Source organism: Dunckerocampus dactyliophorus, chromosome 8, assembly GCF_027744805.1.
Source record: "Dunckerocampus dactyliophorus isolate RoL2022-P2 chromosome 8, RoL_Ddac_1.1, whole genome shotgun sequence".
Taxonomy (NCBI): domain Eukaryota; kingdom Metazoa; phylum Chordata; class Actinopteri; order Syngnathiformes; family Syngnathidae; genus Dunckerocampus; species Dunckerocampus dactyliophorus.
Genome location: NC_072826.1, coordinates 9,466,864 through 9,482,849, shown reverse-complemented (window position 1 = coordinate 9,482,849; position 15,986 = coordinate 9,466,864). Strand labels below are relative to the sequence as shown.

Here is a 15,986-nt window from a genome sequence, read left to right as displayed (position 1 = left end):
CAGGATCTGTGGCTGATACTCAAAGAAGAGGTCGTCCATCCAATTCCAGCGGCCCCGGAGGTTGTGCAAGTTGCTCAAGAAATGTTTACCCACAGCCCGAAAAAGTCAATTCGACAAGCAGCAAGGGAAAGTGGACTCTCCTTGCACTTTGTGCCCTGCTCAACCCTGCATCGTGGGATACTAAGTTTGTTTTAATAAGTATATCAGCACCAGAAATAATGTTGTAGCAGCAGTAAGGAACAAACTGCTCAGCCAACATTAATACCACTCATAAGTTTGTAGCCTCTTGTGCCTGAAATACTTGGGTGAATAGAGGCGTTCATTGAAGCATTTATGGTGGATCCCTGTCCATTCACGAGTCAGCATTCAGGGCCCAGAAAATGTGTGGATATTGTTCAAAAATGATTTTTATTTGTTACCCAAAAATAGGCCTTTTATCTGCAGAAAAAAACATAAGTCAGTAATATACGTGATAAAACAGGTAAAATGTACAGTATACAGTAGGGGTGTAACAATACGTGTATCTGTATGGAACCGTTCAATATACATGCATACTGAACTGTGACCCCTGTATCGAGCAATACGCAGTTTCACATTTATTTTATCAACTTCTGACGCCGCTCTGTGCCGAAAGCTCAGTGTATCTGTGATCAACTACTCTGGCTTAGGTTGCATTGTCAAGCACAGAGCCACTGAGCTCCGCCTCCCACATTCATACCATGTGAAAAATGTTGGCAATTTAAATAAAATTAAAAAAGGCAAGGTAATTTATTTTTTGTATCGAAAAAATATCGAACCGTAACACAAACATATCAAACCGAACCGTAAATTCTGCGTATCGTTGCACCCCTAGTATACCGCACCACTGTTAGAAAGCCCACAATCTTTACATGTTTATGTCCTTATGCTTCACTGATCATGTTTTTGTGTCAAGCATTGATTGAGATTTTGCACTTCATTCACTGCAGAGTTCTGTGCGGTGAGATGCAAGTGTTTGTTTGGCTACGAAACCCCTTGCTCTGACCTGACCGTCAATCCGGCCTTAAAACCTGCACATAAACCTGAACATAAGTTAATACATGATCATATATTACTAGGAATTACACCAGGCAAACAGTGAGGATTATGTAGACTCGGTTTAGAGAACCGCCTTCTCTAGCCTGCTGTCCTCTCGCGCTAGCCAGGCGACCAGGCTAAAGGCTACACCGTGACCCTGATTCCATCTGCTCATCGGTCATCTTACATTATCATTCATTAGTGGTAAGAATATATACATTTTATACTGGAAATGTGTTTACTAAATTTGTGAGGCAGGTTTCGGGCTTAAACCTAGATTGTGTTGAGTGACCAATGGTAATTAAAGAGAGAAGGGGATGTTAATCTAATAATTGCATTAGTCACTTTTATTGACTATTATTATATGTTGATGCCAAATTGGACAAGAATGTGAAGCTAGCAAGAGGTCCGTGTGTTAAAAATAGACATTTTTATTTTTAGACCATTATTCTCTGGTGGTCCCGGATTGTAACTCCTGTGCAAAGTGGGGATCTACTGTACTGAATGTTAGCTTACCTCTTCCTATGAGGCCACAGTCGACGGCTCTATCACTAATTGCTGCATCACTGGGCTGGATGTCCTTGAAGGGCTTATTTCCAATTCCCATAAACACTCTCTCCTGCATACGGACCTCTACATGCAAATGGAAGGAATAACACTAAGTCTTGTATAATTGCACTGGCACGTCATGGAAGTCTGTACTGAATGTATGATAGTTAGTACCCCGGTTGTGTAGTGCCTGATCCCAGAGAATCCGTTCCAGGTCCTTGGTCCAAGCCTCCTTCACCTCCCGACTAACTGCTTGCAGTGTGTATGTGTCTTCTGTTTTTCTTTTTCGGAACCAAATCTCAAAACAGAGACCAGTGTCCCCAGTGTTCTGGGTCATGCCAACATCTGACGTCTGAGTACAAACAAACAAGAAGCTCATTATTATGAGAAGAACTGTGAAGTTTGGATTTACTAGGCAATGTCATAAAAAGTGCAGTGATGCATTCATGGATGGAACAGCAGTGTTCCTAATAACAGCTATTAAAAATGAATTGAATTTACATATGTTGAAATATCAACATGTATGGAGTGGACATGGTGTTCTAGGACATTAGTCATGCCCAGCCCTGCTTTCGGGCAATATGCATGAGTTTAGTAGAAGTTTTGTTATTGCAGCATGAGCACGCACACAGACACACGTAATAGAGGAGAACTTGTTGCAATAGGGGAAGTGGTAGCAACAAAGTGGCTCTATTGCTGTTACTCTATAGTAGCTGTATATTCTGGCACCTGTCAGTGAAATTCCATTACTTCACCTTTTTAAAATCAGTGCCCACGTGTTTGTGCTTGTACCTTGAATGACTGTTTGTAGATGTATGTATCATTCCCGACATCCGTCTTCCTGGTCTTGCTGAAGAGGATGAGTTCTTGAAAGAGGAAAATATGACGGGAACATTTTTTCTTTCGGAATGTTACTGAGAACTCGTCTTGGCGTATGAGCTGCCCTTGCTCTTTGAGATTAACCTGCAGGACATTGATGGAATCACACCAAAATTCAATCAAAATGGATTTCTCTATTTTGGAACAGAGACCATTTATTCATGAAACAGATGGAAAATGTCCTATGAAATTACTTGTGATGGGACATGTTATTGACGTTTCACTGCACAGATGGAACAATTGTAAGGTCTTTCATCAAAGTTGCCACATCCCAGATAAATCGAGATTTTTCATGCAATTACTCTGTAGATTTGTTTATTAATGATATGTAAGCAAAAACAGTGGGGTTCTTCTTACATCACATTGATGAACAGCATCCATGGCCAGCAGATTGTTGCCATGACGAAGCTGGAAGTGAACTACCTCCAAGGCAGCCTTGAGTTCGGCCAGCTCTCTGACTTGTACTGGACTGCACTCCCTCATCATGTCTTGCAGCAGCAGGCTGTACTTACTGATCCGCTGGACTGGTTTTAGTAAGTAAGACCACAGGTCCATTTTGTCCCTGAGATTGAGCTGCTTTTGCTGGCAAACAAAGACACAGAGAAGGAAAGAGAACTGTCAATGAAGTAGCTGCTGACAATTTACAGGCATCTTTATCATGATGTAACTTATTTGGGGGCTGCAGGCTAATGTTAAGTTGACAAGAACCTCTAGTGTGTAAAATGCATTAACCCTCTGAGGTCCCCAGGGACTTTTTTGTCCCTTCAGGTAAATTTTGGCTCATTTTTTGCTCACAATTTTGGTTGTGTTACTCCATATGGAATGATTTTTCCCAAGAAGGCTTTTTTTCATGAACAAATATAAAATTGAAATTTGTTCATATGACAACCAGACGCTGGGGCCAATTTTATTAAAAAAAAAAAAAAAAATTCAACAAAATGAAACCCTGAAATTAGAAAATGTATGATTAATTGGGTAATGTGTTAAAAAAATGTGGTTATTATGGAAGTCAACTGGACTTTTTTGTACTCTGGGGACCTGAAAGTGTAGTAAATTCAGAATATGACACTGCAAAAAAAAAAAACCAAAGCATCAAAATCAATGTTATTACTAATCATGTATATTCATGCCTGATCTTAAAAAAAATCCCCAGCCTCCTAACATTTATATTGTATGGAAAATCACTTATTGTATGTGCTTTTTTCAAAATAAAAACAGTGCCATCATCGAATCAAATTGGCATTTAAAGGATTAAAAAAAATAAAATAATTACATATTTGGTATTGACCCGCTCAAAACTCGAGGCAAACTTGGAGAAATGCAAATTATTATACAGATAAAAATGCTCAATTTAGATTTAGATTAGATTTTTATTTTTTTTTTACTTTTTTTTAAACAGAGTGTGTATTTACAGCAGTGATGGACATATAGAGTGCATATTTACATATGTGAGGAGGTTATAAAACACAATACATAAGAGGAAAGGAGGGTTGTACGATGTCGATAAATATGTCACAAAAGAAAAAAATGCATGTGTATGTATTAAAAAAAAGGGTAAATTAAAACAAAATAGGAAGAATAAAAATAAGATTAAATCTGACAAAAATAAAAATACAAATTGACAAATGAATAATAAATAATAATGCAAACAATTAATATTGTTATGTATGTTTACTGCCTGGTTGACTGAGAGGCAGAGATTGTTTCAATAAGGAAATCCAACACAACCAACACAGTCCAAGTTGTCAAGCGGAGCGTGACAATATTACTATTATATACTATTACATCAACAAATCAGGTGCTGTTATGATTCAGGCAAGGTGCTGTGCTCTCTGTGCCCGCTGTTCTGGGAATTTATTGGGTATTATTCCAAGCAGTGCAGTCCAAAACGTGCATCATATTAGAAATGCCTTTAGGTGAACTATTTGAGTGTAACAAAATATGAAGAATTACTGATCAGTCAATGAAATAATCCCAGCAATACTTTACAAGCAGCGGTTAACAGATGGTGAAAATGATGTTGTGCTTGCATGCTATCATGGAGCGGATAAGCTGAAACAGGTGCAACCTGAGTCTTTCACAAATCCTTAAATAACATTGTTAATTCATTCATTATCCCCCTCATGTTTAAAAAAAAACAGTGCAGTTTGAAAGAAGGACAGAATTAAGAGTAAAATGGTACTCACCTTGAAGAAGGCCTTTCCATGATTGATGAGAAGACTATCAGACTGTGGTTTGTTCTTGCTGTAAAGGGCATACAAAGCAAAATTTTCTCTCTGGAAAAAAAAGGAGAATAAATGAATCCTGTTAGATAAACCTGTTATCACTGTACCACTGTGCGTCACGCGGACACATTACTCAGTGTACTTTATGGCATTCCAATCTTATGATAGCAACACTCAAGCTCAAGTAATAGAATGTTGGTGATGTAAAATGCTTGAGTTATTGCAGTTTTGGCTCAAAACAACACATCACTGACAGATGAAATGAGAATGTTTGTTTGTACAGGGCCTATGTGAAAAATAGATAGTGGATACCCGCTTTTTAATTTATTTTTTTCCGAAAATAGGCCGTTTTTTTCCAAGGAATACACATCTCATTCACGGTAAGCCAGAAGTAATTCATAAACACATGATAAAACAGGTCAAATGTGCAGCATACATGTACCAGCACACATTTTTTACATGTTTTTGTCTTAATGCTTCACTGATAATGTTTTTTCGCCAAACTTTGCAATGCCGCATTTTGTTCGGCAGTCCTTGAACGCACCCTTGTTGCGTGCTGCAAAGTAAAAGTGAAACTTATTTGTAACTTTCTAAAACGTTTTAATGCTGCCACAGCTTAATAAACCATGTGTACATTATCATTCCGTAGCGGTGAGTACCCACTACAGTATATAGTTTATACTTTAAATGTGTTTAATAAGTGTGTGAGGCATATTTAGGGCTTAAACCTGGATCATGTTGTAAGGGAACAATGGCAGGAGATTATTGATGTCTAAATTACGCTCAGATTTTCGCTAATTGCTGGTGTGTCCGGAACAGAACTCCCAAGAAAAAAGCAGGTATCTACTGTACTCTTTCCCTTCGTGACACCTACATGTCGTAGGAAGCAGCGTCCCACCCTGAAGGGTTCGTTCAAACAGTTCTCTAGCTCGCTCAAGAAATGATGGTGGTGAAAGTCGTGCAGTTTTTCCAAGTTCCCAAAGATGCTCCCCTTCTGGCCCCTGAGGTCCTGTGGGACATCGCACCTCTCCAATTCGGGGAAGTAGTGCTCTCGAACGTAGCCGAGAGCCTTTACGTATTCCCTCTCTGTGGACAGCAGCTCCTCCATAATCTTACGTAGCTTCCTGATGCACACCAGAAAAGATAAAGTATTTTATTACCACCCAGAGGGAGAGAGAGAGAGAGAGAGAGATCAAGTTTCCGGTCAATGAAACAATGAAAACCATGACTTAAGTTTCCTGGATATGACCGTTACACTTTAAATCGAGGGTGGATTAAGCATAACTTACAAAACATTGCTGCCATTGTGTTCAGTTGAGATGAGTAACGTCTCCTTTAAATCTTCAGGGCTTTGGGTAGAGGCTGCGTGTTCTTTGGTGGGACATTCCTCATTATTACCATTACTCTTCGACATGCTCTCAGTGAGGGGAGTGGGCAGATGTTGAAGAGTCTCCAAATGTAGTTCCAGTGCTTGCTTGTTGCTCTGACAGAGTGGTTGTCTTCCATTTAAAGGTGAAAAGCCAACGGCAAATGGCATATGAGTGCGCACACATGATCCCTCACTCAGGGACCGACCCAAGCTCTGGCACATTGGGATGTCATCGTCCCCTTGAACTGAGACTGTGCTCCTCAGATCCATCTCGCTCTGATGTCCTCTTTTTCCCCATTTATTGTCTAGTTGGCACTTGCCATTATGGGGACTAATATGCGAGTCTTCATTTCTTAGTGGTAGCAACTTCAGCGCGTGAGGTCCTCTTTTTTCATTCCCTTTCAAGGACACTTTCAAATTGTTTTTAAACCATACAGCTGCAGCATTGTCGGTTTCAGTGATATCAACTACATCCTTCTGAGAGGTTGGTTGTTGGGTCAGAGTCTTTTTCTCCATTACTCCAGCCTCCCCATGAGTGCACATGGCTGCAGTCTGTTGGTTCTGCTTCTTATCTCTGCATGTCTTCTTCTTCTTCTGCATCTTCTCAAGACGCTGCCTGACTTCTTGGCACCGGACCCAAGCTGCATTCCACACACTCATCGCTCCCGAAGCCCCCGATCTTAAAGAACAGGCCTTAGATTTCAAGGCCTGGAAATGCAGGGTGGAGAATTCATCACCTAATCTCTCTTCATACATCTGAAGTGTGCTGAGACTGGCCTGAGCCAAGTAACACCCCTGCTCGACCTGTTCCAAAAACTGACTGCATTCCTTGGCCAAGGCAGATGCCTAGAAAGAGTGGCAAAACAAAGTGAATGTAGTTCATGTCACTCAAATAAGAGACAGGAAATAAAGCAGTTAGAGCAACAAACCTCATCACAGAAACGGTACACTTGCACAAGTGTGTCCAGTTCTTTGTGCGTCTGCACCACCCGTGACATAAAGTCATCCATATTGCACTTGAAACTATCGATGAGAGTCCGAAAGACGTCTGTCACAGGACTACAGACACCGGTGCTCACAATTTTTTCTGCTTCAGTCACGAGAGTCAATGCATACTGTTGCTTGTCCTGGAATAAAAATCCAAAAATGTATATATGTTTTGGCATAAGGCAAATAGAAGAGAAAACAGTAAATGGTAGCTATCTATTGTATACCTTTGCTTGAATGAAGAACGTGTCAAACTGCGGCAAGATGTTCTCCGTGTCTAAGTTATCCTTCTTGACAAAGACCTTCAGCCCATGTTCACCTTCTTCGTTGAACCACATAGCAGCCTGGATGGCGTAATATGGGCATAATACTGCTTTTAAGCTTAATTGTATCACTGGCGTTTTACCACATGCTGTGAACATTACTGGCAGTACCTCTTTGATTTTCTCCTCCATCTCTCTGACAACGAAAAGAAACTCCAACTGCTGAAGTGACTCATTTGATCTCATCACCAACATGTGGAGCTTCTCCTCCACTTGGTTGTACAGAAGTGTCACTGACTCCAGAGCATATCTGCAAAAATACATGTGCATTGTTTGCGGCTATCCAGTGCAGAATATTAGACCAGACCAACTTAAACTGAGTCAAGGCAAATACAGTATTTTACATTCAAAAAATCTCACAGCACACCAACAAACGAACCTGTTGAAGGTTAATTATCTGCCGTGAAATTAGATTTAGTTTTCTGTGGCACACTTGACGATCTCTTACAGCACACTAATGTGCAGCTGCACAGTTCTGAATCACTGTAATAGACGATATTTTTTCTGAAAAAGACGGGTTGTCTTATACAGGGTCAGGCAAAATGATCTGACACATTTGTAGGTTAAATAAAAGGCAAATAAAGTAAAGAAACAAAAAAGTGTTTTTATTTTCGAAAAGTACACATAATGCCATTTTTTTCATATAAGGCCATTTTGCTTTGTTTCTTTATAATGCAATTGTTTTTCGTTTCTTTTTCAGTTGCTGCCATGAATTGGACTGGTGAGCATCGCGCTTTCATTGTGGAAACGTTTATCAAAAAAAACGAATCTGTAACTGCAACACAACGAGCGTTCCGTTTACACTTCAATCTTGGTAGACATGATCCCGTACCAGCTCGAAACACGATCTTGTTCTGGGTTACCAACTTCAGAGCAACTGGATCTGCATTGAGTGTGTGGACAATAATGGATCCCATCTGACTGATTTAATTTTTAAAACATAATGAAACAGAATGGCATTATATGTACCTTTCGAAAATAAACACTTTCTTGTTTCTTTACTTTATTTGCCTTTTATTTAACCTACAAATGTGTCAGGTCATTTTGGCTGACCCGGTATTTGGGATTTTGAGATTTGTACATGTAAACCAGAAGGTGGCACAAAAGTCAGAGCTTTTCTTCCTGTGACTCACACACACACACCTTCGACCTCAAGAAATGCAGCTGCGACACAGACACAAACCCTAATGTCATACCTGTAGTCCTCAGACTGTGGAAATCTGAACTCTTCCCTTCTCAGCCTGGCAAGTACCGCCCCTCCTTCTCTCTGCAGCGTGACCAATCCTGTGTCCTTCAGCACCTCCCTCATCAAATCTCCCTGCTCCTGAATGCATCGCCGCACTTCCTGCAGCAATAAGAAAACTTGTTGATGCCACACATCCAAAAAATATGCCAGAGTAGGCTTTTGGATGTTTTACCTGGGCAGTGTCCAGGATGTTGCTCTCATTCACTTTAGAAATGGCTCTTTGCAACAAACTGTCAGCCTCTTGTAGGTCAGTTATGAAAGACATCAGTCTCTGGAGTAGAATAAAATCAATATTTAGTAGAAAATAACACAGTAATTATATTGTATCAACAGCAGCCACCATCAGCTCCATCCAAAATGTTGGTTTGTACTTCCTTGTGGAATTCCTTAGAACCATACCGCATGTCCTCATCATCTGCATTCTGTCAAAGTAATAAATCCCTGACCTCTTTCTGCTTATTTATTTCTTGGAAGTGTTTGAAATGGATGATATTAGTTAATCACCTGTTACTTTCAACTTTTGGTCAACACACTGTTTGAAAACATAAGGAAGCAACAAACCTTCGTCCTCATTAAGATATTTTGAGAATGACATAAAAGAATAATGCGTACTTGATGGAACTGCAGCCAATCCGTATGGCTGTAGGTGAAGGTTCCTCCCAGGTAAGGGGTCAACTGGCAAGCTTCCACTGTTTTGTAGAGGGCTTTCATCGACGTCACCAGGTCCATCTAAAAAGGACAACAAGAACATTTAGGCAAACAGGTGGAGAGATACTCATCTGAGAGGACGTTTCCTACCTGGAGACCGGGCTGCTTTTCTGGACGTGGAGATGTGTCTTTGTCCACCAGCATCAAGATGCTGTGGACAGCGTGGAGAGCTTGCTCCTGTAGTAAATAGAAACGAGCAAACATTTGAGGAAACTGCCAAATAAACAACTTGCTTTGTTTATTTTTTGATTATATGGCCAAAAGTATTTGGACACCCATTTAATTGACTAAGGGGCTTGTGTTGTCTCATTATCTTTAAATTGGTGTTAATTAGAGATGATCCGATCTTCAGGATTGGGATCGGCTGTCAATCCGCTGTATTTTGAAGACCGGATAATATCGGCTTCTGCCACGAGATCGGGATGATCCGGTCACCGTATAACGTTCGTAAATCTGGGCCACACACCAACATGGTAGGTGCGGTAATGCCACTCGACTCCCGCCACCCGCAAGGAGAAGAAAACACCAGCATGCAGACATGTGCGTGGTTAGTTTCATATTGGAGGTTGGTTATTCAACTCCATAGCTACAGCGGTAGTTCCTCCTCACTGTGTTGTGAGTGGAGCTCGCACAGGAAGTGCTACCCTAACTGCTGGTTGTTTATACTAGGGACCTTCCTTAGGGGGAATATACCTGCATATTCTAAATCACACCACAAATTGATCTATAACCATGTAAAATGATTAGTCCTACCTTAAAAGTATTTTGCACGCCCATTTCGTCCAATTTTATCTTTTATTTGATGGACTTTTATTGGATCTTTTATTGGATTAGGGACCTGACTCACAGAGGTTTGTTACAAAAGCCAAACAACATTGTTGGTCATGCTGTGTAGTAAAAAAGTAAATTCAGCAATACTTTGCTAGCGATTTTTTTAATGCTTTGAAAAGCTATTTTCCATATAACCACATTCAGTTCCACCAATTCATTTTTGTAGCAAAAGCTTCTTATGCTAATTAATCTAAACTAAAGGCTTTGCAACAAAAATGTAGACATATATTCCGAAAACACAAAAATATTTTAAGAAAACGTTCATACAGGAGTGGAAACCAATTTGCAGAACTTTTGTCTTTAAAGTGTAACTTTGACTGAATGTTTTCTTTGATTGTGCTTCAGTGCAATATAAAACTCCCGAGTAAATATGTTGCAAAACAGCAAATCAGAAATACGTTAATACAGTATGTTTTTATTCAGACAGTAACCGTAATCTATTAACTTGTTGTGTTTTGTGAGGCTTCACTTTTGTGTTGTTATTTTAACCTGAGCCATGAGGAGAGCCTTGTAGAGGTCAGGCGGGGGAGTCTTCTTCCTGGCATCAATGACCAAAGTCAGTCCAAGTTCTCGCACATCTTTCCTAACAAAACAATGAGTCAAGTGAGGGCACATTTAAACACGTTCTCTTTATCGCAGCGGTCTTTGCGTGTGAGGCTCTTCGAACCTTTCATCATGTCGCCACACAAATGAGTATTTATGTTTTTATCTCTGTCAAACATTCTTACATCCCACACATTGATGCCGTCACGCTGCCGTCATAATGGACCCGTTTTGGTTTACTGTTGTGCAGGCTTACAGAAAGTTAGATTTGTCTGCTGACTGTCACGGGACTGCTTACCAGACAGTTGGCAGCTGGCCTGGCTGCATACTGTTGTGCTATGGCTCCTAACAGAGGAGTGGTGACTAGCAGACAAGTGCAATTGGTTCTTGAACTTCAAAGACTGTGAATGCCAGCATCAACATAAAAGTGTTGAAGTGTCAGTAGACCTCTCTCAGTTAGTTGACAAGGAGAAAGGACAGCATAAATTATTGTTGTATTGGTTGGCCATAAAACCTCAGTTTATGGAATGTTTCAGTGATTGGACAGTTGATGCACCAAGGCTCACTGCCTGCAGTTACAGCACATGCAATACCTTACATTCTACTGCCCTCTTCTGGTCTCATCAACGCTTACAAAACCACCACATTAGTCAACGCAGAGCAGGCTTCATGCGCTTACAATCAGAATGTTAAGCATTCAGCGCCTTGCAGTTAGTATTTGAATAACACAACAATGCCTGTCATACTTTAATACTTATGAGTTGGAAGTCAATTTTATTTGAAAGAAACTCAATAGTGGGATTTGTATTCCACATTTACAGAACACACATTTTCACCTTTGTACTTGTAATTCAATTGTTACACACTACAATGGCACTTTAAAAATAAACCTAATTAGTCACATAGACCATTTACAGTAGCTGATGGACCCCGTGACAAACACTGAAAAGGTTGTCAACATTACATGTTATTCACTAATAACATGTAATGTCACATGAACCCATGTTCATGTGACATTTGAAGTGCTGATATTGTAACTGATAATTCAAAAACTCATTTTGTTTGGAAAACGTAATGCTTGGTTATAAATCGTGCCTCGCACATGTATCGTAGAAGGTTAATTGTACTGTAGCAATAAACCAAAAGGTTGGTCGACTCTGAGATTCCACAAGCTACCAACTAAACAATGCTCGTTTGCTCTCAGTATTTTTTCACCTGAGGACTATGCTGAATTTACCAGCTCAACGGGGAGCACGAGCGTTGTGCTGAAAGACACAGCCATCAATCAGTCGGCAGTGAGAGCGGACATTGTAAGTGACTGCTTTGTTGTGTTCTTATTTTGCCAATGAAAAGTTTAGCACTTGTGCTACATGATACCGCTATGAGACTGGGTTAGTGTTTCACGATAGCTGGATCTGCCTAGCACCCAGCAACATTATTCTCTGCCTGGGGGGAGTGAAAGTAAAAAGTAGCCGTCGGCGGTGGTGGCTCTCAGAAAGTCTGTCATGATTAGCAGTAGCAAACATGCTTCCTATGCTATTGTTGTGGTTCTGTGGGCTCTGTGAAATCAATGCACCCAGGGAAGTTCAGTTAATGCTGAAAATGACCAAAATACGGCAAAATACTATAAGCATTACATGTTATCATGAATGTGCCTGTTACTACATGGTTTTGTATGGTATATAAAACGATAAACCGTTGTTTGAAGTTTACAGGCAGCATAGGTGAATCCCCAGTGGGTGCATTGTTAGCTGCCTTATGCTAGCAGTTTTTCCACAATTTAGTAAAGGGAAAGCACAGAAAAGGGAAAGGCGTGTGTTCGTGTCTCACATAAGGATTGTGAATGATGGGCAAAATAACAAAAAAAAGTGTAGTTCCCCTTTTATTATTATTATTATCCCCTTTTTAGTTCACGCTATGATACTGGGTGTAGTACCTGGGGATGGAGTGGAGATAAAGCAGTAACCTGCAGAGATTCTGTGCTGATAGTTGAGTTGAGGTCCACTCCTTGTCACAGTAAAGCTCCACTACTGCCCTGCCAGTCTTGTCCCGACTGCCTGGAGGTGAAGAGATCCATAAAAAAGTTAAACAAATGTAATAATTTATAGGAGGTGCCAACATAATCTCCCCTTAGGGATAAAGAGTTGGAATGATAAATACTGCTCTTATTTATGAGAACCTATAATGAATGCAAAGTACCTGGCAAACAAATAATACCCAGCTCAAGCAAACCACTGACGCTTTGGACACTGGACCCCAGACTTTGAGGAGTTGAGTTAGAACTGACAGATAGAAGTTGAGAAGATGACATATCTTGGGTCTTTAGGTTCTGAGGTCTCACATACGGTCCATCTGAAGTGGAGGGAGTTTCACTTCCGCTTGACTGGGAATCTGTCAGTAAACAAACACATATGTATTTTTAAGCCACTAGATTAGCAGTTAATAATAAACATTAAAACCCACAGTTTTGCACCAATAACTCTATCCATTTTTGTTTTTTGGAAAAGGCTGAGATCTAAACCAGGACTTAAGCTGGAGCCACACTGTCACCAGAGACAAAATGGTCAGAAGTGGTTAGTTTTGACAAGCCTTTTGTCAACCACCAATCATTATCAACCACAATCACTTGCTAGAGGCATCATTTGCCTTTGAATCATCTTTTGAGGATTACCATCACATGAATGATAAGGAATTTACACAGAAACAGTAGAGACCCCACCGTGTTCAAACACCAATCTGGCAGTTTACGTCGGACAAGTCATGTCCGGATGTTCAACGTTATCCATTCGGTCCTTTTCAAGTCTGATTGGGAGATGGGCACTGACTTTTGAATCAGGGCATAATTTGTACCAAATGTGGAAACGGCCGGCTAAACTTATGAAAGGAGTTGCTGTGTGTAAACTGTCCGTGTAAGTTTTTAGCAGTTTCAACTGATCCACAGTTAAGAGCATACTGACACGCTACTGACATCTAAAGGACTTAAGTGGAGCAGCAATGATCTGAAGGCGCCGTGTGAGCAGTCAAGTCGTGGCTCTCAGTCAGTCCGTATTGTGTGAGAACTTCAATTCCGTCGCTGGCTAAAAACATGTACCATGAGTTGTAATTTAAAAACAAGCTTCAGTATACAGCTTTAGTACAAACGTGAACTCTAAGAATATGGCACTGAGTTGCAATCGATCACACCAGAAGAATGAAGGCCAGCTGTGCGACTACCCTACCAATTACCTGAATTGTGCACTTTCTTACTAAACCATGCATGACCCTTGAAAGCCTTCTTTAACCATAGAGCCACTCCAGACACCTGTCCAGCTACATGTGTAATGCTCTTCAAATGTGGACATGGTTTCTGTAACTAAACACCGCAGCGGCCTGGCTACTAAGCCTGCCTTTGATTTCAAACATCTTAATTGGCCTCTCCTCTGAGCCAACAAAGGCTTGTCTGTGCTTTCTCTCTTTGCTACTTTAATAGCCCATGACATGCGTATCTGCAGTCAGGATCTGAGCATGCTCCTTCTCTCGGGAAGTCAGGGATCGTGCATGCCAGTGGGTGCGGAGGACCCAGAATCTTTCTTTTGGCATGCTATGCTATCTCTCTGCGCAGTAAATTGCAGAGCATCAGTGCATTTGGGACCTCCAATTTCAATGGGTAGCAGCAGGCTATTTCCTGTTATTATGATGACGTAAATGCAGCCGAATTACAAAAGATTAGAGAAAATGTGTTGACAATAGCTTGTGGCATTTAAACCTCGATTGTGATATGTGACCTTTAGCGACGCATGAAAGAAATCGGTGTGCAAAGTCCCAGGCGGGCGCTATTTGCGTGCCGCAGCTTGTTTCTTTATTGGTCTGAGGCATATTCTAACTTCACGACGTCAAAACGTTATGATGGGATATTAGCGTCACACCGAAAAAAAACAAATGCTGTAAATGATCACAAGAAAAATGTAATGAGAAAAAGTTGAAATGTTGACTGTTATAAAACATCTAGTGCTAGAGCTATCGATTAGTTTAGTAATCGGGTAATGTATAGATTTTTTTATTTGATTATCAAGTAATTGGATAAAACACACTTTATCGCAGGGGTCCTCAATTACATTTGTCCAATGGCCAGAATTTATCTTGGCAGACACTGTGAGGACCAAATGGTATTGAAAAAAAAACAAACAGGAAGAAATATACAGTATATGTATATAGTATTTTTTAGCCTTTCTTGGTGTTAGACTAATATTATATGATAGCGCCATGTTTGTAAAATGCGAGTAGTCTTCTTCTGCTGCTTCATTGTGACGCGTACAGTATGCTTGGCCTTGCTATGCCCCCTGCAGAGAAGAGAAAGTACTGCATGAACGAGCACTTCTTTGGTTAGACGAAATACTTGTAGTTTATATTATTTGTGTGATGTTTGGTGGACCAAAGTTAAGCATTGGCCCGCAGGCCACCTATTGAGGATCACTGCTTCATAACCTCAATGTGTATTTTAGGGAAAATATTATCCTGTTTGCCCGAACCTTTAGGCTTTTTTCTTTTAAATGCACATCATCAACATTGAAATTGCACTTCTAACATGAGAGCATTAATAATGAAAAATATAAGCAAAAAAACCCATGTTTTTCAGAACAGGATTCAGGAGGCAATTAGGGAATTCCTCACAACTACAGCATTTCATTCACATGATCTCAATTCCCATGAGATTCAGAGTTTAACAGTAGATTCCGTTTTTATTGTACAATTGCGCGATTCTATTAATGCGGAAAATAAAAGGATCTATTCGATCACAGCAGTTGCACGGAATTTAAGTTCCAGTCATTCCGTGCAGTCCAGATAATATACATTTTTATTTGTTACACTCATTAAACAAAGACGGAATATAAATTGAAGCTTTTTTCCTAATCAAATTAATCGATTTAATCAAATTGTTGCAGCTCTAAAAACATCACACATATTCTAACAACTACCATAATGTCCCGAATAAAAGTCAACTCTGATTATAGGATAGAGTCATGGATGAGCTGGGGCCTGCCCCAGTTGATTTTGGGCAATCATAGCTACCATTATCTTAAAATGAGTATCTCAACTTTGCGAACTTGCCTGACCTTTGAGCCACTTATTTCAGGCAGGTCAATGTGTTGTACAGTAGCTGAACTTCACCAAGTGACTGGTGTGCATCAGTGACGGGAAGATGAGCTCTCTTCTCAATCATTAGGTGGCAGTTGTTGGTTTGGATGTATAAATCTCTTGAATACACAGTAAACAATATCAGACAGTTTTCT

General features: G+C 40.2%; 1 protein-coding gene across 2 annotated transcripts in view; it reads right to left on the bottom strand.

Annotated features, from left to right (window-relative positions):
* LOC129186829 (puratrophin-1-like) overlaps positions 1-15,986 on the bottom strand; it is a 33,780-nt gene that overhangs the window by 3,273 nt on the left and 14,521 nt on the right. For both annotated transcript variants that reach the window (XM_054785490.1, XM_054785491.1), the window contains exons 4-20: positions 12,916-13,107; positions 12,653-12,773; positions 10,663-10,756; positions 9,433-9,519; positions 9,247-9,363; positions 8,807-8,905; positions 8,585-8,733; positions 7,500-7,638; positions 7,293-7,409; positions 7,008-7,205; positions 5,999-6,924; positions 5,584-5,833; positions 4,671-4,760; positions 2,842-3,066; positions 2,398-2,568; positions 1,780-1,957; positions 1,573-1,689 (exon numbers count right to left, since the gene is read on the bottom strand). In XM_054785490.1, coding sequence (XP_054641465.1) covers positions 1,573-1,689; positions 1,780-1,957; positions 2,398-2,568; positions 2,842-3,066; positions 4,671-4,760; positions 5,584-5,833; positions 5,999-6,924; positions 7,008-7,205; positions 7,293-7,409; positions 7,500-7,638; positions 8,585-8,733; positions 8,807-8,905; positions 9,247-9,363; positions 9,433-9,519; positions 10,663-10,756; positions 12,653-12,773; positions 12,916-13,107 — 3,270 coding nt within the window. The remainder of the gene's footprint in view (positions 1-1,572; positions 1,690-1,779; positions 1,958-2,397; positions 2,569-2,841; positions 3,067-4,670; positions 4,761-5,583; positions 5,834-5,998; positions 6,925-7,007; positions 7,206-7,292; positions 7,410-7,499; positions 7,639-8,584; positions 8,734-8,806; positions 8,906-9,246; positions 9,364-9,432; positions 9,520-10,662; positions 10,757-12,652; positions 12,774-12,915; positions 13,108-15,986) is intronic.